This window comes from Boleophthalmus pectinirostris, unplaced genomic scaffold, assembly GCF_026225935.1.
Source record: "Boleophthalmus pectinirostris isolate CB_2022bp ecotype Guang Dong unplaced genomic scaffold, ASM2622593v1 HiC_scaffold_16, whole genome shotgun sequence".
NCBI classification, from domain to species: domain Eukaryota; kingdom Metazoa; phylum Chordata; class Actinopteri; order Gobiiformes; family Gobiidae; genus Boleophthalmus; species Boleophthalmus pectinirostris.
The window spans coordinates 22811630-22837954 of record NW_026571095.1 but is presented as its reverse complement, the minus strand read 5'-3'; the positions used below and the strand labels follow the sequence as shown (position 1 = coordinate 22837954).

The following is a 26325-nucleotide window of genomic DNA, read 5'->3' as shown; positions in this document are numbered from 1 at the left end:
AGTGGGACAGAGAAGGAGAGAAAGGGATACGGGGGAACGAGAAAGACAAAAGGGGAGAAACGGAGAGAGAATAAGAAGGGAATGGGGAGGAGAGTGAAAGAAGGAGAGAAAGAAGGGAGGAGAGAAAAAGGGGAGGAGAGAGGGGGTGCTGGGGTCCCGGACAGTGTAGAGCTGCTCATTCAGAGGCAGCAGCAGCAGCAGCAGAGGGGGCTTCAAACAAGCTGGTACATGTAATATGTATGAAGTAGCTCCCAGCAGAACAGACGAGAGACCACTGCAATTTGACTTTCTGTCTTCTGCTCGTGTCTGGGGCAGCGGCATATGCAATGGAAAATTTATAGTTATCGAAATATCATGTACTGCAGTTTTTAAATGAAAGAAAGCTTGTAGCACATTATGCTTTACACAGGACCAATAAGAACTGTAGTAGCAGCAGCAGTAGTAGTAATAATAGTAGAAGTTTATGCTTTAACAACATATATGTTTTTTTTTCTTGTTACAATAGTGCACTACTACTACTACTACTACTACTACTACTACTACTACTACTAGTACTACTACTATTACTACTATTTTAGTTGTAAAACAGCAGTACATATATAATATTGCAGGTGTTTACAGATAATACTAAGTTAGCTGTAGTAGTAGTAGTTTATGCATAAACATGATTTTTTTCTTGTTATAACAGTGCACTTCTACTACTATTTATACTACTTCTACTACTTCTACTGCAGTAATAATAATATATAAGAATGTAAGCTAAGGTATTTACACATAATTTTACACATAGTATTTACACATAACTTATATATTTTCATTAGTAGTAGTAGTAGTAGTAGTAGTAGTAGTAGAAGTAATTTATGCATAAAGAACATATGATTTTTTTTTCTTGTTACAATAGCTCTACTATTACTACTACTACTGCTACTACAGCTAACTTAGTATTATGTGTAAACACCTACAATATTATATCTGGGTGTAGAAGTAACTATACGAGAGGATGCAGTACTAGTAGTATGTTTTCAGTGTTGTTGTTTTTTTTTACCTCTAATCCCTATCCAAAGATAAAAGAAACGGTGAAATTTGAATCAGAAAGCACCTTTACAGGTTTGTCTCATACACAATAGCTTCAGCCTATTTCCACTTTCACTTTTAGCCGCTAGGTATGTTTTGTCAATGTAACGGACGCGAGCTAAAACTACTAACCCTCTCCTCCTCCAGCCCCCTGCCCTCCCGCTCCCCTCTGGCCCTGCAGCACACCAGGCCGTGAAGGCATTGACATTTACTGCTGCACTGTGGAGCGGAACAGCCCCCCACCCACCTACCCACCCACCCACCACCCACCCGCCACCACCACCATCCCTGTATCTCCCCGTACTCCCCCTCTCCCCTCCCATCCATCCATGTGCAAGAAGTAAACAAACGTCTGATCGATATGTGGCCACCTACGGAGCAGCGAGAGCGGGAGAAAGCTTTCAGACCGCCCTTAACATACGCATTACACTGTCTGCTGCAGAGAGAGCATGTTTAAAGGGCTTAAATGGGTGCATTATGTTGGGAGGAGGGTAGGGTGTAGGGTGGATTGGAAATGCAGGAAAACAGCTAATACATAAAAAAAAAGAACACTATTGGAATATTATGACTTGTGTACAAATGTGAAAAGTATAGCAATATTTGGGAATATAGGTATAAGACAACATTTAAAGCAATTACTAAACGAATGATATAAACTGTAGCTAAAATCAGGATGTAAACAGGATTAAATAAAGTTTAGACTAAACAAAAATATGCCTATTTTTACATCTCTATGATCAGTTGGGATCATCTAATTACTTGTCTGCAGCGTCTGCCCTCAAAAATACAGTATATGTTGTTTATTCCCATAGCATCCTTGCAATAAAACTACTTCTTTGCCAAATTTAGACACTGCACTTGTTAACATCGCCATAACAATGCCTTTGCAACACTGTGGAACATGCAGTAGCAGTAGTTTTCAGCACAGGGTCAGACCGTGTCTCCATTTTGTGTGTTTTCTCTGTAGTGATGGTGGAGTCGCAGTCTGCTTAGCAACGCTCTTCCTCCGCAGCTCCTCTCCCTCGCCCTGCCTCCACGCACCAGTCTGTCTCTGAAAATACAGGACTGAAAATACACCTGCTGCTCATCTGTAGGACTGTTTAGAAGGGAGCTTGGTTTAGTCTTGGTTTAGTTCTGGTTTAGGTTATATTAAGTCCTGGTTTAGTCCTGGTTTAGGTCATGTTAAATCTTGGTTTAGTCCAGGTTTAATCTTGGTTTGGTGCTGGTTTTGTAGTGCTTTCGGTCACGTTTAGTCTTGGTTTAAGTCCTGTTAAGTCTTATTTCAGTCCTAGTTTAGTCTCGTTTTAGCCTTGGGTTAGTCCTGGGTTAGTCCTGGTTCAGTCCTGGCCTAGTCCTGGCCTAGTCCTGGCCTAGTCCTGGTTTAGTCCTGGTTTAGTCCTGGTTTAGTCCTGGTTTAGTCCTGTTTAGTCCTGGTTTAGTCCTGTTTTAGAGTGAAGGTAGTATACAATAGCAGGTTGAACAAATAGGTTTAGTAATTACCTTTTCTTAAGTGCATATGGCCTAACCTGTAGACTTTAATTGTGACCCTGGTCTAGTCCTGGTTTAGTCGTGGTTTAGTTCTTGGTTTAGTCTTGTTTTAGTCCTGGTTTTGTCCTAAAAATGTATTCCAAATTTAATCCTCCTTCTGTTTAAGTCTGAGTTTAATTGTGTTGTTGTTGAGTTTTTTGTTTTGTCTTGGTTTCATTCTGACCTGGTTAGTCCTGGTTTAGTCCTAGTAGACTGACAGTAGCTTGAAAATTTGGTTCTAGGTAGACCTGGTTTAGACCTTATTTTGTGATGATTAAATTGTGATTCGTGACCTGGTTTTCTCCAATTCTCTTGTCCTGATTTAGCTCCATTGTATTCTCGATTTCGACTTGGGTCATTTTTTATTGTGCCCCAGTTTTGACTTGCAAATAGGGTCATTTCTGCTTCAGTTGAACTCACCATGTCAGAATAGTCTATTTCTAAATTTCCACCACTGTCACTGTAATGTTTTTCTCATATTTTGCAGCCCTATGCCAGCACACCCCTCCTGAGATTTCACATAGTTCGTTTTTAGACACCCTAGAGCACTTTTTCACACAATAAACGAATACCCAGACAAGACAAGAACCCAGTGGCCTGGTTCTCACTGCTTTTACCCCTGGGACGAGCTGAGTGCGTCTGCAGCCTCTCCGCGCTTCTCTGCACCAAGAGTCTATTACTGTAAATTACGTCATACGCACCATATAGCGCCTTAAAGAATTTTTGATTTAAGAAGTGTATTTGCATACACAGTGCGCTGCCTGCAGGGTTTGATGGGTGACTTGTCTATGGAAAAGACAGAGTTGGCAATGACGTTGGTGATTATGCTACCAATGATATGAGCTGGGAAACATCTGAATTAAATATGTTGTGCTAGGGTTTTCAATTTGTCATGTAACCAAAGCTATTTATCTGAACTTACAACCTTTATATGGTACAGTATATGACAATATGGTATGTGCTTCTTTATCATTGGAAAAGTTTAAGAAAAATACATTGAACTTCGAGATTATTTTCAGTACACCATCGGAATTGCAATATGAGTTTGTGCAGTTATTAAGATAGAATAGTTTGTCCTCTGCAAAGAATAAAATGTCCTGTCTTTTATAGAAAAAAATTCTTGTATTTACAGTTTTGACCTCTATAAATATGTTCTGAAATGCATGGGATTCTTGTATTATTTTAGCAGTTCATATTTCGGTCTTCTGTCAAACATGTACTTCGAACAGAATTCTACTTTTAAACATATATCAGCTATCGATTTTGGATTCTTGCACACTCTTCGAAAACTTTTGGTGTTAACAATAAAAATGTGGTAAGTTGCTACAGCATTCACAATAAACTTTTGTCTAGTGTTATTTCAACAATCAAATTAATCTTCAGAGAATTATAAAGATGCTTCAACATATGGCTCCTATATGTAGTAGACCCAGTATTTACCATAACATATTCATTATCCAGCCCTACTGCTTTGGTAGGTACTGTCTCCAGTGGTATTCCCAGGTCCAGGGCTGCACGTGTGGGTAGAGCAGTGATGCGGACGGATGCCTTTGTGAAGCGGCCTCTCTCCTCCAGAGTGTGGACATGTCAACAGAGCAGTGTTTTCAGACTGGTTTTTGTCTGATGTAACTTTGCTTTGGGGAAAGTGTTGAAGTGTTGAATCGCTGTGGCGTGACTAGTCTTTCTGAACTCCACATGACCTGGTTTAAATATTTCTGTACACTTTCCCTGCAGACACCTTGTATTACAGTTTTTTTGTTTGTGCAGCTAATTTTCTTTTCAAAGTGAATTTGTTTATTTAACAATTAGTAACCAAATTGTGTAAGTCCGATACTGTGTACCATGCCGGTTCCTAGTCAATATTGTACTTTTACCCCTATCAACGTAAGGAACTCACTGTAATGCATAATTCATTCAAAACCACTTGTATAACTATGGCATGCAGTCACAATATACAGTATAGTACTTTAGTTTTACTATTTCTAAGGCAAGATTCCAAATAAACATTTCAGTAAGTAGTTGTGTTGTCATGTTACTAACATTTCAAACTCGATTTTAATACGAAGGAACAGACTCTGTACTCAGTGATCATTTAAAAAACTCTTTATTTAGGGGATAGAATGTAATTTTCAACATTAAATCATAGTACTTTCTTTCAAATCACCTTGAGGTCTTGTTCCCTTAGTTGTCCTCAGTGGTCCATGGGTCTATTCTAGTCTATGTGGTCTTATAATGGTTTTGTTACAGCTCAAGGTAATTCTAACTATTCAGGAAAGGTTAATTTCTTTCCTGTTAATGTGGCTTTTTTTTGTATTGTTACCTTCTCAAATGAGTATCTAGTACTAAATAAGACTAGAATAAGTGTATTTTTAACCTTGTATGAAGTAGAGTCAAGTTTAATATATATTTTTTATAATTCAAAGGGCAAAATGCCACATATAGAAAGAACAGATTTTCCTACAATGCAAAAAATACATAGAAAAAAATCTTCAAGTTGTAATTCACCAATTTAAGAAGCAAATATGACAATAGATTAGATACCATTGGCCTTTTCTCTGGTATTTATTGCTACAAATTGTCCCTATATGTCCTTTAAGCTTGTTTATGTCGCATTTTCATTGTCCATAACGCCGCCTGCACTCTCCGAGATTAACCTTTTCTGTATACGGGCCTTTAAATGCATGTAGCGGTGTGTAATATGTGACTAGTAGTAGATACGGTGGAAGCACTGCTGTAGCGAAGGACCTTGTGCACTGAATTGATAATGCATGTTTGCTGTGTGGGGGTGGGCTCCACTTTACCTTGTGTGGCCCAGCCAGCCATACTGAAGTCAAACAATTTGTCTATTCATGAACCAACGTTGTTACAGGAAGGGAGCTCGAGTATGGATGTATGTAGGGTAGACCAGGGACGGAGCAAAGGAGGAGAAGGATAGAGAGAACGAGAAAAAGAGAGGGAGGGGGGTCCATAGGGATTTGACTGTGAAATGAGAGGAGAGATGAGCAAAGGCTGAAATGAATAGGAATATTGATCACGGCGCGTTTAAAGAAGCACGCTTTCATGTCATGCGTCGGGCAGCCTCCTGATTGTAGCTCCACTCGGCACTGTATAAATGATAGACAGTGCATTCCGATTTATAGTCTCGCGCTTATGATCGATTAAGCCGTCAGCTGAACTTCTGTCGATAAAATTATTCACTCTTAAAAGGGCAGACCAATGATTTGAAAACATCTCACAGCAGATATAGTGAAAACATTATATACTCATTTTTTTGTATACACTGTTTAGGACAAGATTTGATAGATTCCAAATGGACTTTAAACTCGGACTAAACAAAATTAATGCAGGCTACAAATACTATTAAAGATACAGTGTGTAACTTTCTAGAGGTGGCACGTCACCTGCTGTTTTTTGGAAATAGAAATTTAAAACTTAAAACTCCTTGGAGATACGTCACTTTTATGCCATGTTGTGGAAGATTATTAGCTTGATTAATTTCACTTCGTGGAAAACGTCTGACCTCGCAGTGTTAGCATTCGTTCACTTGATGGTAGGCAGGCTTTTTTTTTTTTTCATTTAACCAATCGCTGCTATTTGGTCATGACGTATGTAATGTGGCAAATACCGTAGGAAGAAGGGCAATAACGTCTTTCCCCTTGATAAAATTCACAAAACATTCCCTTTGTTCCGGCTTTAAATAAAAGTTTGACATCATGGCTTAACAGCTCTTTGCTGGTTGGTGCGCGGACTACAAATTCCAGGGTTCTTGCAAACCGTGTAGTGTATTCTGATTCCTGACCTAGTTACTGGAGAGAAATTAAATTGAGTGGAGGCAGTAGGTGACGCCAGCCGAGCTTGAAGATTACAGCAGAAATAACATTTCCATGGAAACAAAATTCAGGTTTGTGGAAATGCCAGTCTGCTTACAATAAGGAAATTTTTTTTGTCAAGTTTGTCAGTGGAGTAAACACAACCAAAATTCAAAACAAACAAACTTTTATTAGTCTATTTTTTGGCTACAAAGTTACATGGCTATAACTATATGACAAAAGTAAAAAGTGTTATACATTTTGCATTTTTACCAACTTACTTTATAGTGGACTACAAAACCAATGTTATGCTAACCAAAGTATTAGGAACTATAGCAGTAGTTCCAAATTCTACTTTTAATAAAATAGCCTGCAAGCATGAACAAAGACTCAATTCATAATGAACCAAAGTTTACAAGTCTTAACAGCAGCCGGCAAGAACGTAACCTTCTTAACGGAAGTAAGGCATGTGATAAAGAGTGTCTAGACCAGTTCTCATGTGGGGCACTTTCTGGGCCTAGAGCCAAAGTTTGTTTTTTTTTTTAGGAGAAGAAGACTCTGTTGTTATCAGTTTGAATGTGACGGTGGTATGACTGCTTATAATGGTGTCTGCCCTGATCCTTATCTCGATCTAGTCTGGGCTGTTTTTGTGTTTGGGAACAGGGAGGGACTGCTGTCTGTGTGTCTGTGGTGTCCTCTGTCACCTGTTGGACACCTGCCAAACCAGCCCCACTTTAGTTCAGTTTTACACACTGTTTATCTTTTTTAAGCTCAAACATCAACTGCTATCAGGTCAGGGTAAGGTCACTAGCGGCTCATGTTTGATAGTAAATTGCATTATTAATTACAAAATGCTAATAGCCAATAGTCACCGTTGATCCAGTAATTTCAAATAAAAGCTTAATTTATCTTTAGCACTTAATGAAGACTGAAATAATTTGAAATAATTTAGATAGCTGTTTCTGTTAAGTTATAGTGCGGATTTCTCAGGTTTATTTTTGTGGCAAATGTGTGAAAATGTGACTCTGCTACTGTATACTATTTATTTCATTCATAAATTAATCAGAGCTGGTTAAAGCCAAAAATACAGTGTCTTTAAACGCACCACTTGACTGTATCCGTCCCTTGTGTCCTCTTATTGATTTGACTGAAACTGAGCTGCCAGTCCTGGATAAATGGATTATTGGATTAAAGCTGTGAAGGTCCCTGTGTTTGTGTATGGGACCACCAACAAGACACTGCCTCCACCATTTGTCAAAGTTAGATTTTGGTGATTTGTACAGTCAAATAGACACATGTTTAAATGTTTTTTCCAATGATATTTTAAAATATGTTTCCAGGAATGTCATTAACAAATTCTAAAATATTAAAAATGAAGCAACTGCATTTGAATTTATACTTGTGCATTTGGCCGTGAGTGTTCAGGGTTGGGTAAAGAGGCTAGACATTGTGCTCAAGTAAGAACATACTGTGTTACTTCAGAAGAATAATATTACTTAAGCAGAAGTACAAAGAAGTGATCCAAGAAATGACCTAAGTAAGACCAAGAAAGTATTCGGGGAAAAGTACTTCTCAAGTAAGAGTAGTACTTGTCAGGAAGTAACATCTGATTTATAATGTTAAATTCTTATAATATAAAGTAATGTGAACGGCAAAACATGAAAAAATGCACAAAATCTGGTACAGACACAAAAAATGAGACAAACTATTTAAAATCTGAAAGTGGCACAAGAAACACACATACTCAAATTATTTTATTGTCAACATAAAGCTTTTGTCACTTGTAAATTTTCTCAAAGTGGGAAGAGTAGCCAAAACTTTTACTCAAGTAAAAGTGTTACTTCTAGAAAAATGTTAGTAGGAGTAAAAGTATTCTGCTAAAGTAAATGTTACAGAGTCCTGTCCACGTGCCCGTCTTATCTGTTTGGGAGTGTCTTGATAACGAACTTCAAACTATTAATGGAAATAGGGCTAAGGTATTGGGAAATATGCAAGAAGAACCATAATGTAATTGTAAATGACCAAAATAGCATTGGAAATAAAGGAAAACAAAGTTGAAAAGGATATATAGAATTTAGTGGAAAAACATACTATCATATTTAAAGATACCAGGAAGTTGCACCACATGCTTTACCTAAGTATCCAGTGATAAAAATCAAAATGATGTCTACATTCAGATATTCAATCTCTATTGAAAAACATCCGGCTGTCCACAAATTTGTTTAGTAGTAGTAAAAATACACAACTGTTACAGCTTTGAAAAAAAAAATATGGTAACAAAACTTTATAATAACAGCGCCTTAATATAGCATGAACAAAGACTGAATTCATTATGAACAAATATATTTTTAAGAATCCTACTTCACTTTTACTTACCGTGATTAGAAACTGGACATAGAATAAACACATAATAGCAAACGGAAAGTGGTTGTATACTATGAGTGGAGTTGTACTTGCTTATCAGATTACCTCACCATGGCCATGAAGCCTTATTTATTTTTACCAGGGGCCTATCTTTTGCTGTAATCTTTGACACAGTTGAGGGGTTGAGCAGAACAGGATGCGGTCCAGAGCAGACAGGGCGGGGCTGTGACTGTGTGTCTGTGAAGCGTGTAAAACGTGCAGTCTGAATGAAAAAGAACACCCAAATAAAGCCTGTTTATTTCCTCCATAGAGAAGCACAGGGAGGAGAGGAGGCGGCACTGCAACCTCTGCTGTCCACGGACACCCACTGCTCTATGTAAACAGATCATTTAAGTGCCTAAACACAACAGCTATTCAGATCACGTATATGGAAAAAAGACGCAAATTAACTGCAAAAGATTTGAGAAGAATCAAACATGAAGCTACCAGGAACCCATTATCGTCCAGCGCCATCATGTTCCAGAAATTCAACCTACCAGGAGTGGAGTACCTGGAATGGGTAAGGTAAGGCAGGCTGAAACCTGACCACTACAAGAAACATAAGCTGAAACGTCAAGACTGAGCCAAAAGATATCAGTACATAAAAAGGTTTTATGGACTGATGAGATGAGAGTGACTCTTGATGGACCAGATGGATGGGCCCGTGACTGGATCAGTAATGGGCACAGAGCTTCGCTTTGACTCAGACGCCAGCAAGATGGAGGTGGGGTACTGATATGCACTGGGATTATTAAAGATGAGCTTGTTGGACCTTTTCGGGTTGAAGATGGACTCAAAATGAACTCCAAAACCTACTGACAGTTTTTAGAAGACATTTTCTTCAAGCAGTGATACAAGGAAAAAGTCTGCATCTTTCAAGAGGACCATGAAGTACTCCACTGAGAGACTAGCCAGTAAAGAAAGACCTTAAAGATGAAAAATAATGACATGGCCCCCTTCCTCACCTAATCTAAACCATGCTCAGAACTTGTGGGCCTTTCTGTGGGACATTTACAGTGAAGGAAAACAGTTCTCCTCTCTGAACAGTGTCTGGGAGGCTGTGGTTGCTGCTAATCAAAAGTTGACTGTCAACAGATCAAGAAACTGACAGACTCCATGAATGGAAGGCGCATGACAATTATTGAGAAGAGTGTCTAGGCTCAGTTTTTTTTTTTTTTTTTGTTTGAAATGGCAGAAATGTTTAATTGTAATTTTTTTTCAGTTTTAACACTATTTGACAGGCACAGATATGAACAAAAATGTGCTAAAACATCTGCAGTGAAGGCGTTTCAAATCCACACTTGAGCTGGAAGGTGGACGTAGCCTTGTTTTGCACAGTTTATCTTGCCCCAGATAAGATTGGCCATCAGGCGTACTGTAAGCGTGTATGCGAGTGGTTATGTCAAATGAAAAATACTGCAGGGTTTTAGTTGGTTAGAGGGGCCAGTGTCACACATAGTTATTGTTGAAACTAGAAATTATAAATATAAAGTGGCTACATTATACTTCGTTTTGAGGGTTAAGAATAAAATAGACATTTAAGATAAGATAAGATTGTATTGTAGATCTATTTTAATCTTTTGCTCATTTTAAGTCCCTTTCCTTTTCATGTAATCAGTTTATATGGCAATAAACTATATATAAATGTATACTACCCAATGTATGCTACCCAAATACTAAAGTCACAACATTTTAAATTATAGATAACATGGGAAAAAATCGACAGTGGCTAGTATATTTATAGCTCAGCCTGTTTGGATTTCTTCATTCATTTTTAAATTGATGAACCTGAAAATAAGTATTTGGGATTAGCAGTTCAAAACTAAATATGCTTTAAATGGTCAAAAGTCAAAATCTGAAAAATCGCAAATCCAATCCAAAGTGTCTCCGCTCTGTTGTCCTACATTTCCCAGTGCAGCGCGGGGCTGTCTTTCGCGTGTCCGCCGGAGCTGGCAGACTCTCCCTGTGTTGTATTATACATGTACAGAGACAGCACAGATATTTTTAGCCCGCGGTTAGCATGTGTGTTTGTGTTTTCTGAGACTGGAGTCATCTGGAGCATCCACGTGACCTGAATGGGACCAGGGCAGCGCAGGCTTAACCTCTGTGTCACCGGGATAGGATCTAGCCTTCGGTAATACACAGTACACACAGAGTACTGCAGTGTTTGCTATTGGACAGTTGCATAGAAACTCAATAGGAAATACAGCATGTGCCCAGCTACAAAGAGACTGTTTAGATGAGGTCTTTGTACATTTTGCAAGAGCTATTCCCCAATATGAAATGAACTTTTTATAAGCGGGACAAAAGGACTGGTTGTAAAGAAGGCCAGCTACTGCAGTATGTAACTTTTCTGGTGCGACGCCTCCAACTTGCTGGTGTCCTTGGAGAATCTTCTGCAATATGGCATTAAACTTTAGACTTAAACAAACTTTACTGATCCACGAGGGAAATTATTTGGACACAGTAGCTCACACATTACAATATAATAACAACAAAGAGTAAAAAAAACACAAAACATAAATTGTATTAATAAATTCTAAATAAGTAGCAAAAGTAATTAAGCAAAAAAGTTATTATATAAATGTAAATGTACAAGTCAAAATATAATACATAAGGGTGAGTTGTTGTACAGTTGTAGGGATCATTATCTCTTCCATAAGGATGAGTTGTTGTACAGTTGTAGGGAGTATTATCTGTTACATAAGGGTGAGTTGTTGTGCAGTTGTAGGGAGTATTATCTGTTACATAAGGGTGAGTTGTGCAGTTGTAAGGAGTATTATCTGTTACATAAAGGGTGAGCTGTTGTACAATTGTAGGGAGCATTATCTGTTATATAAAGATTAGTGGTTGTACAGTTGTAGGGAGTATTATCTGTTCCATAAGGGTGAGTTGTTGTACAGTTGTAGGGAGTATTATCTGTTACATGAAGGTGAGTTATTGTACAGTTGTAGGGAGTATTATCTGTTACATAAGGGTGAGTTATTGTACACTTGTAGGGAGTATTATCTCTTCCATAAAGGACATGTGGTCGTAGATATTTTTAGGTGAAGGCCAAACAAAAATAATCATTAGAATATAAAGTAAAAAAATGAAATGAAACACTTCTAAAAAGAACTTGCGTGTTCGTAGATATTTTTATGTGAAGGGCAAACAAAATAATCTTTTTAACAGTAAAAATACTTTATAAAACACGAATAGTCCATGATAATACAATACGATGAAAGAGTCCAAAGAAAGCAGCAGCAGTAGTAGGAGTAACAGTAGTGGCAGTAGTCGTATTAGGTGGCAGTGGTTGTAGAGGCGCAGACTGGTTAGCTGGTAATGATCACTAAAACGGGCCAGAGTTCTCCAGAGCAAGTACAAGGAATGCTAATCCACAAAGTACCATGGCTAGCCCCGGATTTAACAAAAGAGCTGGCTACACAGGGGGGCATGCTTGGACTTTGGTCGCCAGCACAAAGCAGTACAGATATGATAAGTACTTCATTACTGCGTATTAGGAGCAACACAATAGAGGAAGAGCAATATTGGCAGAAAGATAAAATTGAAATTAATGTTATGATGGTAAAACTGTCAAAAAAGAATAAAATAAAATAAGAACATACATCATAGTTTCGCATTTTTGGGTTTTATTTGAGCACATTTTAGCGGATTGTATTAAATATCGTCTTTATTGTAACTGGGAAAGTGAAAATAAATCACTTGAGATTAGAACCATATTTTATGACTCACTGTTGAATGCAATCAGGCAGGGAAGAGGTATTCAAAAACAGTTGTTGTAGCCTATACGTCCATGCGTGTACATTCGTTAAGCGTTCAGCAGAGGCGATAATGAGTTGGAGAGTGGGCGGTGGGCGTTAAGCTTGTCAACTGTCAGGTAAACTGGAATTACAGGGAGAGGGGTACTATTACACAGAATGGACCATATGCACACACACGTAGACTCACACACAGACACATACGCGCACAGGGATAACACACAGAGTCTTAATGAGCTGTCAGCTGTCTCGTCAGGGTTAGGAGCATCTGCTGCACTGGCTTGGGTCAAATACATGAAAAGAGGGAGGTTGACCTGGACATAATGTCAGTTTAGCTTTGGTTACAGCTCAACTCATAGACTGACAGATATCCGTGGCCTTCAGGATGAGACATTTTGATTGTTGCGATAGCGTCTTACAATTTTATAAGTGGGGAAAGTCCTCAAAGTGGAAGCTAAACCTCATGGATAGGAAAGATGGTGGTTGGAGTTGTGACATATTATCCTGCATAAGTTATAACTGGATAAATTTATGTTGAAATTAAACATGTATAATAAAAACAAAAATCACTGTACTTAATAGGAATGCTTAAATTGTCTATGTGTATTTTTGAAAATAAGAACTAATGCTGCACTGATTTCATCTGAATATAGGTATAAGTATAATTTGAACCAATAAAGTTACAATTTTCCAAAAAATACTGTAAAAATTATGTTTCTTTGAATTGTATTAGTAGTCCTGTATAGTATTTTCATTGTTATGTTTTGGTACAGAAAAGACTAAGGTTGTCATAAGCTATTACAGACTCAATGTCATTAATTAATCTATAATTAGACTAGTGTGCTATAGGGTTGTCAAAAATATCAAAAATCAGGTACTAATCGATACTAAAACTAGATTTGAGCAGGTATCAACCTAAGAAAATCACATTCACAGGACAGAAATGAACCTGAATAGGTTTAGAATAATCTTGAGCTGTATCAGAATAAGTAAAAGATCATTTAACTTCAATCATCTAAAATGTTTGTTGACACTCCTAAAAACGATCTCATATTTTTATTTCCAGTTATTGTGTTTTGCATGTCATTAAAGCACCTAAATGATCTTAGATACTGATTGCTTTAGTTAAGTTTCCGATATCATTGACACATTTTCATGCTGCTACAACACTCTCCCATTTCTCATTGAATTTTGTGACGTCTTAATACAAAGTGCAATTCCTGGACCCAGCCATCTTTGATCCCACTATCTCCCTCATCTCTGCTAAACCTCTGCTTTCTAATCCACCACATCTCGCCTGTAAATGCCAGATTAGTGATAAGAAAGACCGGGGGAACTTCAATTGAACCACCCCTTGAATCTCTGGTCTCATGGACAGTTTGTAAATTGGCCCAAATCCAACGGTAGCCTCCAGTCCACTGCAGTGCTTTTATTGTTGTTCTCTCCCCCCTCCTCCCTGTCCTCTCTCTCCATGCTGCAGTGCTGCCTTTTAAAGAAGAAAAAAAAGAGCTTGTAAACTAGGGCCTGCATGAAAAATATCTAATTGCGATTTTTCTGAAAAGCGTTGCGATTTGATTTGCGACTCATGTTTTAATAATGGTCAAACGCACACAATGTACTCATCAAAAAGACTGAAATATGAACTGGCCAACTAATACAAGATTTCAGAACATACAGCTTTTACGCAGAATAAGGGGATATTTTGTTTATTGTACTTAAAAATTGTAGCTTTCACGAGCTTCTTTGCTATTTGCGTCCGTTCAAATTGCGATTAATTAATCTTGCAGCCCTATAGTAAACTGAAAGACTAGCTGGCATAGACACACCTGGTTAAGCATATGGCTGCAGCCCCTTCCATTGGCATGCACAAGCCTACTCACCCATGGCATTGTAAATAAGGCCCTATAGCCTATTTACACATCAATGCGCTAGTCGGATCGGCAGCACTCGCGGCAAAGGGCTTTTCTTGTTTATTTGTTATTGTCAACTTGCATCCGGGTTTGAATAGGTGTTACTGCTGGCATCCTCACTGTGAGATTACAAGGAGAAGGTATGCCATTGTGTGGAGATGGAAAACTAACTAACCCTGGGCACGTCAATCAGCTTAAACTTCAATTTTGTTCTGGGGATAATGCCAAAACATGGAAGTCGGTGATGCAAAGTAGTTGTTATAATAGTAATAGCACTGCATAGGATCGGATTAGTCCCTATATCCATAGACGTGGATAGGTGAAATGGTGCCTCTCGATTGGTCATAGTGGATTAAATGTGAGAGTGAATGGTTGTCAGTCAAACTGGCTATTGTTAAGGTTAGGCTACCTCTCCTGCCTCATGCTCAAAGTTCCTTAGAAAAAAAAAAAAAAAAAAGACGTACATTTAAAACAACATCAGCAGAAGATTACAACTTTTATGCAAATACATTAATAATATGTATAAATGAAACAAAACAAAAATATAATGCTAAGAGGCAAAGTATTTCCACATTTATTTACAATATTAGCTTTTTTCTTATTAATTCTTGATCAGTGGCAGAGTTAGTAATTTGTTTAAAAACAAATTACTCTCATTTAACGTCATATTAAGAGAAAATTTAACTGCTCTGAGGCCTCGGCGTTGAGGGCAATTGGTTGGGGGCCCCTCTAGGTTTGGGGGCCCTAAGCAGCCGCCTACTGTTGCCTAATAGTAGCGCCGCCTCTGTTCTTAATAACCTTTATAATAAAAGTGTTATGCACATTAACATATATTTTTATATTCTGTCACACTATTCGATTCCTTGTAATAAATAAAGCATACGCAGTAATGTTGACATGCTAATAGTACGCCTACCACTTAGCACAAAATGTTGAAGCCTATATCAATTGCCAAGTTTGAAAGCACGCACTAATATGACACCATAATTTAAATATGGTGTAATCCTTTAATAGAACAATTGAAAAACATGCATAATTCAGGATAAGCTACAAAGCTGAAAGCCTTGTTCTGACAGTCCATTTGACACCATCTATCTCTGTAATTTGGTCCCATTGTTCCCAGCCTTTTAAACACTTGCTGTAATTACTGGTAGAGTAGTGATTCGTCTTTGTCCATTTCCGGTGCCTCGAGTCCAGCCGATGAAATACTGTCTGTTTGTAATCCACTCAGCCCTCCATAAACGTTTATATATGTCTTTTAAAAGGTCTAGCAAGTCAATTATTCATGTTTTTTACATGCACAATCCTTGCGTGCCTTTTCCTGCCCTTCCATCGTGCTCCCATACGTTGAATCTCTAATGCAACGTTGCCTTGCCTGACTGCCCACTGTTTGTACTACACGTTTCCCATAGATAAACATCAACTTACTCAGCGAGCAGCTTTTTGCTCAATGCACATTTGCCAAAAATAAACAAACAAACAAAACAAAAAAAAAAGACCAAATTGACTTGCCACTATTATTTAAAGATGCACTGTGTAACTTTTTTCTGCTTGTTTCCATGAAAATGTTATTACTTTGCCTGGAATGTTTCATAGTATGGCATGAAACGCACCGGTATTGCATTTATTTAATCACAAAATGTACCTATACTAGGGCTGGGTATCATTAAGAAGTTGCCGATACGATACATACCTCGATAGATAGGCCACGATATGATATGTTTTTCGAATTCAGTACAATTCTATACGATATATTTCAAATCGATACGATATAGTTCTGTGAAAAACAAAGGTAAAATCATGGTTGTGATACTAAAAGACTACTAAGTCCACTGAGTTTGTGCAGAGTTAATATGAAAAATACACGTTTTATTCAGAACAGTGAAAATGTCACCAGAATTATGGCTCTTACACAAAATAATTTAGTAAAATATAACTAAAACTACTCGATATATATATTGATACAGCAGCCCACGATATCAATAGTGTACCATTACATTAAACAATATAATATATTGATATTTCAATATTTTTGCACACCCCAAACCTATACTGTACTACTACTATAACATAACTACTATATTACTGTGAGCTCTCCACAGACCTGACTTGTAGCTTGCCCTGTAGGTGTCATCATACCATCGTCAACGTATCTACACAAAGACGAGGTTAATGCCATGCTGTGGAACACTCCAGCTTACAGTATATCATCCATGCATATGCGTTTTTGTTCGTTTAAAATGGACGTACTTCTTTAAATTGGTAGTCTAAGTGTGTAGTAGCCATGTTGTTTGCCCATGCGTTTTTTTCCACTGTTTATTCATAGACCCATTATATATACCCATTATATCCTATGCAGCAGCTTCACTACATTACCAAGCCTTATTACACAGCGACGAGTGTCAAGCAATTCATCTCAGTTTGGGATGAAATCTGTCTTTATTTCATGTAATTTTAAAAGCTGTTGTCTAGGTGTCACTGTTGTTTCTCACCACTTTCTCACCATGTTTCATGACAGAGTCGGTATATCATTTTAATTATGCAAAACCAGCCAACATGCTTCCTGTATGCTTAATCTGGATCTCTTATTCACCTTGGATTTTTTATGTCATGTTTTGCATATTGTTGATAGGAAAATTATATTTTTACACCCTGAAAGCTGTGATTTTTGATGATGATATCCAATATGTCTGTCTAGTTGTGGTTGGGATAAGAAAATTTTTAACTAGGTTTTCAGGGCATACCAATAGTGTGTAATAATTCAGATTTTTAATTTTGTGTGTTGTCGCAATAGTAAATTATTAAGGCTTGATTCTGATTTTGACCCTATAATTACTATTAAAAACACTTATTTTTCATACAGTAGAATGCAATTTGCAACCCAAAATAAATACTGTCCATTTATTTAATTATAATATTATTATTAGTTCTGACCACTCGATAACAATTCAGAAAAGAAAAAAAACTGTTCTGCTTGAGTATTCACTTCTTACTTCCATTGATACGTATTTGTTCAAATGAGTGTCTAGATTAAGTATCGATTAATATCCTGTATTTTATTTTTATTTTTGACAATAATAAAAGGCAGAAGGCTGTGAGATGTAGAGGAAGACCAAAGAAGAGATTTATGGCGAAGAGGGTATGGGGGCTTGGGTCCGATGAAGGTGGATGATTTGTTGTGGCAATCCTGGAAAGCCCAACAGCCGGGAAAATAAGACAATATAAGGGGACAGTTTCATAGACAGAAAATGTGGTGGCATGATAGTGATGCATTGCCTTGTGTTTCAAATCATTACATTGAATATGATGTATGGATAGTGCTACAGACTCTGCCCCAGGTTTAACCATTGTGTCCTTCTTCCATTGTTTTACAGAAGGCAGTGGAGGAGGAGGAGAGCCGCGCTAAGAAGCCCCTGGTGGACATTTGCCCTCCTAGCGGCAAATTATCAGACACCGAACATGTGAAGAAGGTGAGTGATATGACAAGATTAATAGATTTGACTTTAGATGTCATAATATAATAGTGTGACCAAAATTTAAGATATAAGCCCTTAAATCTATCCGAAAAAGTCGTGAAATTATCTGTCCATGCAGTAAGATCATTTAACTTATAAATACTACTAAATAAACTACCTCTAGACTATAATTAAGCAGTCTCAGAACTATTAAGTAGATAATAAATCTGAAAACAAGATCAATAACCTGATTTACATTTTAAAGTCTTGGCCAGATCAGAGAAATTTGCACTGTAGTCAATGATATGTGTTTTTGTTTAGTTTTGTTTTGGCATATTGCCCAGCCCGAGTTCACGCTACTACTATAATCATGAAAAATACATCATATAAAAATCCAATAAAATATATACTCTAAATCAGGGGTGTCAAACTCTAATTCACAGAGGGCCAAATTTAAAAAATGGGACTAAGTCGTGGGCCAAACTAAATATTTATTGAAAAATTTCAACAACATCTGCATGTTTTCTCTTCTTTCGAGATATGTAATGTTAAACGTTTCTTATTAAAATAAATCTTTAATAATAGTTTTGCTTAAACACTGAATCCAGAGCAAGCATAATATAAAATAACAACACATTTTCAAATAAATGTCTCTATAGCCTATCTGTAGCCAGTGGGCGAGCTCTGATACATATTTGACATGATCTCGGGCCATGAAACTAGGCCTGAGTTTGACATGTCTGCTTTAAATGATTATAGACAACATATAAATAATGCAAACAAACTCTAGTGGTCTATATTTGAAAAACATTAACCGTAGAGACCAGTGAGCACTGATACCTGAAGGCAACTCTGAAATTCGACATCCGTTCCTCAGTACCGTCTTCACGCTCCAGGCTCTCTAGTTCGTTAGCACCCCAGTCTTTTGACCCTGGCATAAGGTCAACACTCCCCCCTCCCCTCCCCCGTCCTCCTCCACACCCCCCACGGCTCACTCGCAGACAGATCTATTCACGTCGGCGCGCTTCTTCCGTTACACCTGTCAGAAAGCTGCGTCACCTCTCCTCCCCCGACAATTAGGGCAAGGACAATAATAGAAAAAAATCTGCATTATTTGAACGTGTGAACAATATGACATACAATACTGAGTTTCCCATTTTAACAGTGAGATATTGATTTGAATTTGTGAAATAGAAGAAAATCAAATAAGAAAATCACAGCCCATTGTTCCTGCTAATTTTATTCCCCATTAGACCACCTCCAGCCTTAGAAACAATGTTTGTGTAGTGATGTGCCAAAAGACACAATACAGGAAGTGAATAGTGAGGACAGAAACACCCACCTTGAGGTTGGCAGGTGTTTATTTGTTGGGGCTGTCAAAACACTGATACCCAGAAACTAATCAATACTAAAACTAGCATGAAACCTATCTAAAAATCTATCATTATTGACAAAAACACACAGAAAAGCTAGAGAAACTACTGTTATTTTGTGTAAAAATATTGTATTAAAATATTTTCTATGTCCCTTTTCTGATGGAGGGTCCTCCACCTGATTTTTTTCCATGGAGATGTAACTTAGCGATCTTGTATTTATTCAATTACAGCAGTGTTTCACAAACATTTTTTCTGGGGACCCATGTTTTAAAAGTCACAAACCTTTGTGACCCAAGTCAATAGAAATTATTCGCAAATCCCAAAATAAAGGTGGATTAGACCATTATTGAACATTAATGAGGATATTTTATTGTTGACTGAGTAATTGTGTCTCTCCTAACAATTAGTATTACTCAAGCTTTAAACAATGAATAACAGTAATTGAACCAGCAATAAAAGGGATCATTAAGTGTGTTAGTTTCAGAGTAGTTTGATTGTAGTTGGCTCCTCCCTGCAGGCAGATATAAGGAAATACCTACCAGCATTCTGACCAGAACTGAAGAAGCAGCTTGGATGAACTGCGAAATGTAGTCGACCAAATAAACTTTGTCCAGTTGACAAATTGAATTTCTCCTTTGCTATAGATTCTACCTGGACTACTGAGGGATTTTTCACACGTATCCATAAGTCACCTATTTGGATATTAAATGTAGCCCATTTCTTTTTATTTTCAACATTCAACTGAACCAGCAATATTGGAACAAAATAGTCAATAAGATAATCACAAAACGATTATAGAAAACATGCAGATACGTGCAGATCGTGACAAGGCGACCCAAAAAAATCTCTTTCGGCCCACCTGAGGGTCGTTACCCAGTCTGTGGGAAACAATGAATTACAGTATCTTTATTGCCCAAAAACATATTGAAAAACATACACTCTTACTCTAAGCTCGCCTTTCCAAAGATCTTACCTGTAACTTGTTGCTGTCATCTGCCTGCTTGTCTCTATGCAGCTAGGTAAGTTACTGTAAATGCCATACTGTGCAACATTCCAAACAAGGCAATCACATCTCCATGGAGACCAGCAGGTGGGAGACAGTTACATAGTGCAGCTTTCAAATTTTCATTAAGGTATTGAATATATAGCAATATGAAGTTTTTTTTAGTTTAGTTTGAAATTTCAGCACGACTATCAATAGACTAAGCTGCTTCCATACCACTAGTGACCTTCCTTTGCAATTTAATCAAAACCTCATCATCTCAGCTCTACAGTAAGATATGAACCAGGACTAGACCAGTGAGCAAATGTCACATAGACCATCATTCCCCTATTACAACACAGTCTTTGCTTTGGGCACCGCAAATTACGATTTCACATTAAGTCAAAATTTCCCCTATATTATTACACATCTCGTTGTCCCACATGCGGCGCTGGATCGTCCCTTTATCATGATTAAGTTTGCCCGGACCTGCCCCTCTCCTCCTGGTGCTGGGCTGATGTCTGATGGATGATCCTTGTACGCATGCATATATTAACTTTTATTAGATTATGTCTCGAAGTCGGCCGCGTTCAGTCCCCACTGTTCAGCTCTCTGTGGCTGCATGCATTACACTGTCACCATGATAATTTATCTATTTAGAAACAAATGTATGCAGCGATCGATAAAAGTGAAGGAGGGCTGCCATTTTGAGGACTCCAGCAGAGATGTATTGTGGTTCGGAGTAGTGTTAGGGTGGTTTTAATCTGTGTTTTATTTCTTACAGGGGAAATCATCTCCTCCTTCGCTGGTGTTTAATCGACTTTTCAGTGACATCAAGGAGGAGCCCGGACACCCCGCCTTGGTCCATCCCAGGTACAGCAAAAATACAAAAGCTCTGATTACTACTTCAATTTAATACTGCAAGACTTTTCAAGGGCATTTTGGTTTAATATTTTGAACAAATTGGATTAACATAACATTAAAAAACAAACACAGAGCTATTTCAGATCATTCCAGGTATGCTTTGGAGGAGGTAACGACATTCTAACATTTCAATTTTGCATTACATAACTATATTCAACTTCTTAACCTTAACACTACTTTGGAAGCCTTCTCTGGTAGTACATCGAATGGTATTATGCAGTATTTATACTTGAACAGTCAAACAGCCCAAACCTGTAAATTCAAGTTTAGTTGTTTTGTGCTAAAATATTTAAGAATTAGGGGTGTAACGATATCCAAGTCTCACGATACGATATCGTTACGGTATGAACCTCACGGTACAATATTTATTGCGATATTGTGGGAAAGCTCACGATATGGTGGGGAGGCTTACGATTAAGGATGTAACAATATCCAAATCTCTCAGTACGATATTTTCACGCTTTACATCTCACATATATTTATTGTGATATTTTGTAGAGGCCAACAAAACTGTTAATCTGCTACTTTTTCCTCTTAAAATGCCTTGACAAGACTTAATCCAAAGAACTAAGACTTAGAAGTGCTTAGAACTGTTATTTCTTCTTGTAATCTACACTGAAATGGAGCAAAGGATCATGGTCTACGTAATTCCCTCTGTCATTTTTAGCTACTGCTTCACCATAAATCTTAATTTAAGCAAAAAGGCTTGTAATTTGATATATTGTGACTGTCCACGATATTATTGTGAGAATTTTGAGGATACGATATCAGGATATTTCAGTTATTGTTATATCCCTACTCAAAATACAATAGTTATCGCAGTAGTTCATGCCAAACTTAATTTTAAACATTCACTCGCACACATTCTTATGCTAATCTCAAATAGTTAGACAAAGTAGATTCTAGAGTATTGCTGAAAGATTCAAACACAGTTAAAATATGAGACTTAAGATATTCCTTCATGAGAATACGTGTAAACAAATATTTAAGGTAACAAAAATGTAGTTTGCTTGAATTTTGTATTTGAATAAAACCAACCCTATAGACTAGTTTTAAACAACCTTTAAAAACACCCCAGTATCTTTATCTCTTTTCCTTAGAGGCAAAATGTCCAAGAATGTATCTTGTAAACAAACACTACAGAATTCATCAATACCTGTACAGGAGCCAGCTGGCGGCGTCCTATCTGCTACACTCGTCAATACTCCACTTTGTATGTTTGCACTTTCTCTTCCCACAGCTGAAGTTAACTTTTAAAAAGGTAAAGCTGTAAAATCAAGAGTAATACAGTTATTTGAGTTTATATTTAATATTCCATCATGCGCTTTTGATTTAAGAGTTGAAATATTTTCTGCTTTAGAAATCACACACACATTGTACATTTAGAATACATTTAGCTGGATAATTCTGCTTTATGGTTTGGTTTCAATATTATTGTTTATCTATATTTCATCTATCATCTATATTTACTTCAGCAATATATGAAACTTCAACTTTTGTTAGCGTGACAGGCGTATCCTAACCCAGTATGAGAATAACTATAAATTCGTCAGTGAGGAAATAGTTTTAATTAAAGCGCTAAAGCAGATCGGATGTGCCAAATAAGGCATCTGACATAATTATGACTACCTCAGTACTAATATATAGGAATGATTCACTTGTGTGATTCAAATTTACATTGACCTATACAGTCATATATTCCAACCTGGTTACAAAATTAAGTTAGCTGTACAAAATATCCGGTATGGTAGATGTTATTCATCAAAAACAGATCAGTGTTCAGTTTGACGGCTGCAAATCACAAGTTTGCGTTTTATCAATAAAGGTTTGCTTGCACGTCGATAGCACTCCGCTCCAATCTTGAGAGGAAAGATAGTGAAAAAATAGATTTGGTGTTGCTGTACGTTCTAGGAAGAGCCCCGCTGAGCCGCCATGCTTAACCCAGTTCACACTGCAGTCTCTCAGTTGTCTGGTGGGGGAGGGGTTGCCAACTACAAACCTGTTTTTTTTTTCTACTTTCCATCGCGCAGAGAGGAAAATGCTAGATAGATACTCTTGGTTGACTTTTAGCACATCTCCACTGTGCTATCTGCCACTGACTCCTCTTCCTGGACCTTAGTGATAAAACCTGTGTCTGTTTTGGCTGCAGAGGCGCGATAACAAATATCCATAGTCTACACAGTGTATAGCTTGAAATCTGACTGTTACCTGCTGTGGCAAGGAATCCATTAGAATATGTTGTTTGGATACCTTGCAACTTGCTATGTAAATGACTAGAATATAAATTAGTTTTGTTGTGGGAGTGTGCCAAAATTATGCTGGTTCTATAATACATTCGTTCATAAGCATTTCTAAGTGAAATAAGCAATGAATATGTAATGCAACCTTATTTTTATTTTATTTTTTTCAAAGAGGAAAATGTGCTTTAATCAAATAATGAGCTAAGTACATTTTGAATAATATATTTCTTTATCAATTATTTGATGTTTAACCACAACAAAAAACTAGGCTTGATCAAGTAAACACTGCCGGTTAATTTAGCATTACTAGACATTCCTTGTTGCCAGGTAGGTTGGATCTGATGTACCATGTGGGAAGTACTGACACAACTCAAGTCAATACATGATCTTAACATGTTTTATTGAGTATCCATTAATCAACCAGTTTAATTTTAACAATAGCATACTTTTTTTTCCATTCTGTACCTAAAATGGATCCAACCTACCATTTGAAAACCACTATTTCAACTGACAGCCAAAGATTCAATCAAAATCCATTGACTTTTCCATTAGTAAAAGACCTCTAGTCTGTTTTTTCTAGCATGAAGTGATCTAAGAAATCTGTTGCCTAATAATTTTTTTCTCTCTCTCTTCTGTGCAGCTACTACCTGTACACGTACGATAAGATGGTGGCTCCAAATGTGTCTCTTCGGCGGGAGGCGGAGATGAGCCCGGAGATGTTGGGAGCTCTGCTGAAGCACCACTACAACCGCAGGGTCCTGGGACACGACGAGCCACCCATGGGTCAGTGTCACAACATAAACACGACAAAAATATGGGTTTTGAAGTGATGAAAATTTTAAAATATTTGAATGGTCAAAAGTCGTCAAAATGGTGAATACTGAAAGCTAGTCCTTAAAACTGGTATTCTGTCAATGTCTCCAAGCAGAAATACTGTTTGACATCAAATCTGAATCGCTCTTTTGGTCATTCAAAATCCAGACCCTTTATGGATTCATTCATTACTTACAATGCAGCACTCACTTTTTTCTGTTTGGTTGTTTGTCAATCAAATATTTTTCAGCATTAGTACTCAGGGAATATACTGAGGACTTACATTTTGCTTCATTTGGCTAAAATCTGAATCTTGGACCATGCTGTGGGACCATTTAGAGACATTATTTATACTGTACATCAACAATTATTCCATTTGATAACCTAAATATTCAGCAGGTTTTTATGTTATTAGGATGAACAGAATACCCTTTGAAATGTATGCATCTTAATTTCCAAATTCCTTTCAAATTTGGCTCCACAAATGAATGCTTTTTAACCACTCCACCCTAATCAGAGCCACACCAGGCGACATGCAGCCCCTCCATAGGTTCTGACACTCATGGCCTATAAATATACAGCTCCACACAGAACAGCACTCTGCATTTACATCCTCATCTTCGCTGAGAGGAAGAGACAGGGATCAGGTCAGAGCCGTGGGAGGCAGCTGCACGCGCTCATAGTAAACATCCGCATATACATCACTACTACTGCTGGTATTATCTACAAGGACTACAAGATGCTGGGGGAGAACACTCAAATATCATTTAAATCATCAAAACTAAAAGTATTATTCATTATTTATTTGTCCAATTGTCAAAATCAAAACTTAAAGCTGTCTTGTTTTTGCAAATACTACACTGAAAATCACTGACACCCGTGGCTTGTAAATAATTTGGTTAAAAAAGAAAAGATTTTTGACAGTTATTTCATCAATCAATGTGTTCTTTGATTAATTATTTAACCAAAAATGAATAAAAGAGATCTTTCCTTATATTCCTACTATCACTACTACTCCTACTAATACTGCTACTGCTACCAGCACTACTACATCATATACATAACTACAACAACTTCTACTACGATTACTACTATTACTGCTACAACAACAACATATGCATAACTGCGACTATTGCTAGTATATCATGTACATAGACATGACCCCCGCCCGCAGCCCTCACCTCATAATACTGCGACCTTCATGTAAAGACTCTGGGGGAGTGAGTATTGATGACCTCTCCTCTACTTTCGCCTCCTGGATCTGTTTTTCATGTGCACTTTAAAAGCACACAAACACTCGCCATTGATAACATGAGAACAGACGGAGAGAGGGACAGAATGAAAGAAAGAATAATAGAAAGGTGCATTATGCTATGCTAGTAATTACCATCTGAAAGCCTCCTCCTATATTTTTCTGTATTCACCTATTTTCTTGTTATTTTCTAGGTTATCTGAGTGTAGCGCTTCTTGCTATTGGAAAAACATATGAAAGTAGTAGAGGCTTTGAAATAACATATAATATAGCTTATACTTTCATTCACTTTCATTTAAAAAGTACCAATCATTATAAAAGTGGGGCAGAACCACCAATGAACAAAAGCAGGAAAAACTAAAACCAAGACTCGACTTTTAAATTCTTGCAAGTAGTAATAGTAGTGATAGAAGTAGTGTTCTCTCTTTCTCTTCCACTTCATCCTTGTTCTTTCATTCATTTTCAGACCCATTCTGTGTCTCCATCTGTGTTGTTTTCTTTCCTCGTGGAGTTTTTCCTGTGACTCAAATGTCTTTTTAAAGCAGGTGCAGGGCTGTGCATGCATGCTGCTTTATGACTCACAAAACGGGTTTCTCTTGGTGCCAGACAAGCTGCGTTTTCTCCAAATACATTTAACAGCCTGGCATCACTGCGGCTTCTTTCTATTCTGACCACCATAAACATATTCATTAGCAATTCAAAAAACAAGATATCTTTTGAATGGGCAAATGATATAAATGACAAAGACATGAATAGAGCATGCATTACGCTACTACAATATTGAATTAAGTTAAGGGTA

General features: G+C 37.4%; 1 protein-coding gene across 1 annotated transcript in view; it reads left to right on the top strand.

The window, feature by feature from the left end:
• The window catches only part of skila (SKI-like proto-oncogene a), a 57012-nt gene that overhangs the window by 18753 nt on the left and 11934 nt on the right, over positions 1-26325 (top strand). The window contains exons 3-5 of the mRNA XM_055151498.1: positions 17859-17954; positions 21082-21170; positions 24102-24244. Coding sequence (XP_055007473.1) covers positions 17859-17954; positions 21082-21170; positions 24102-24244 — 328 coding nt within the window. The remainder of the gene's footprint in view (positions 1-17858; positions 17955-21081; positions 21171-24101; positions 24245-26325) is intronic.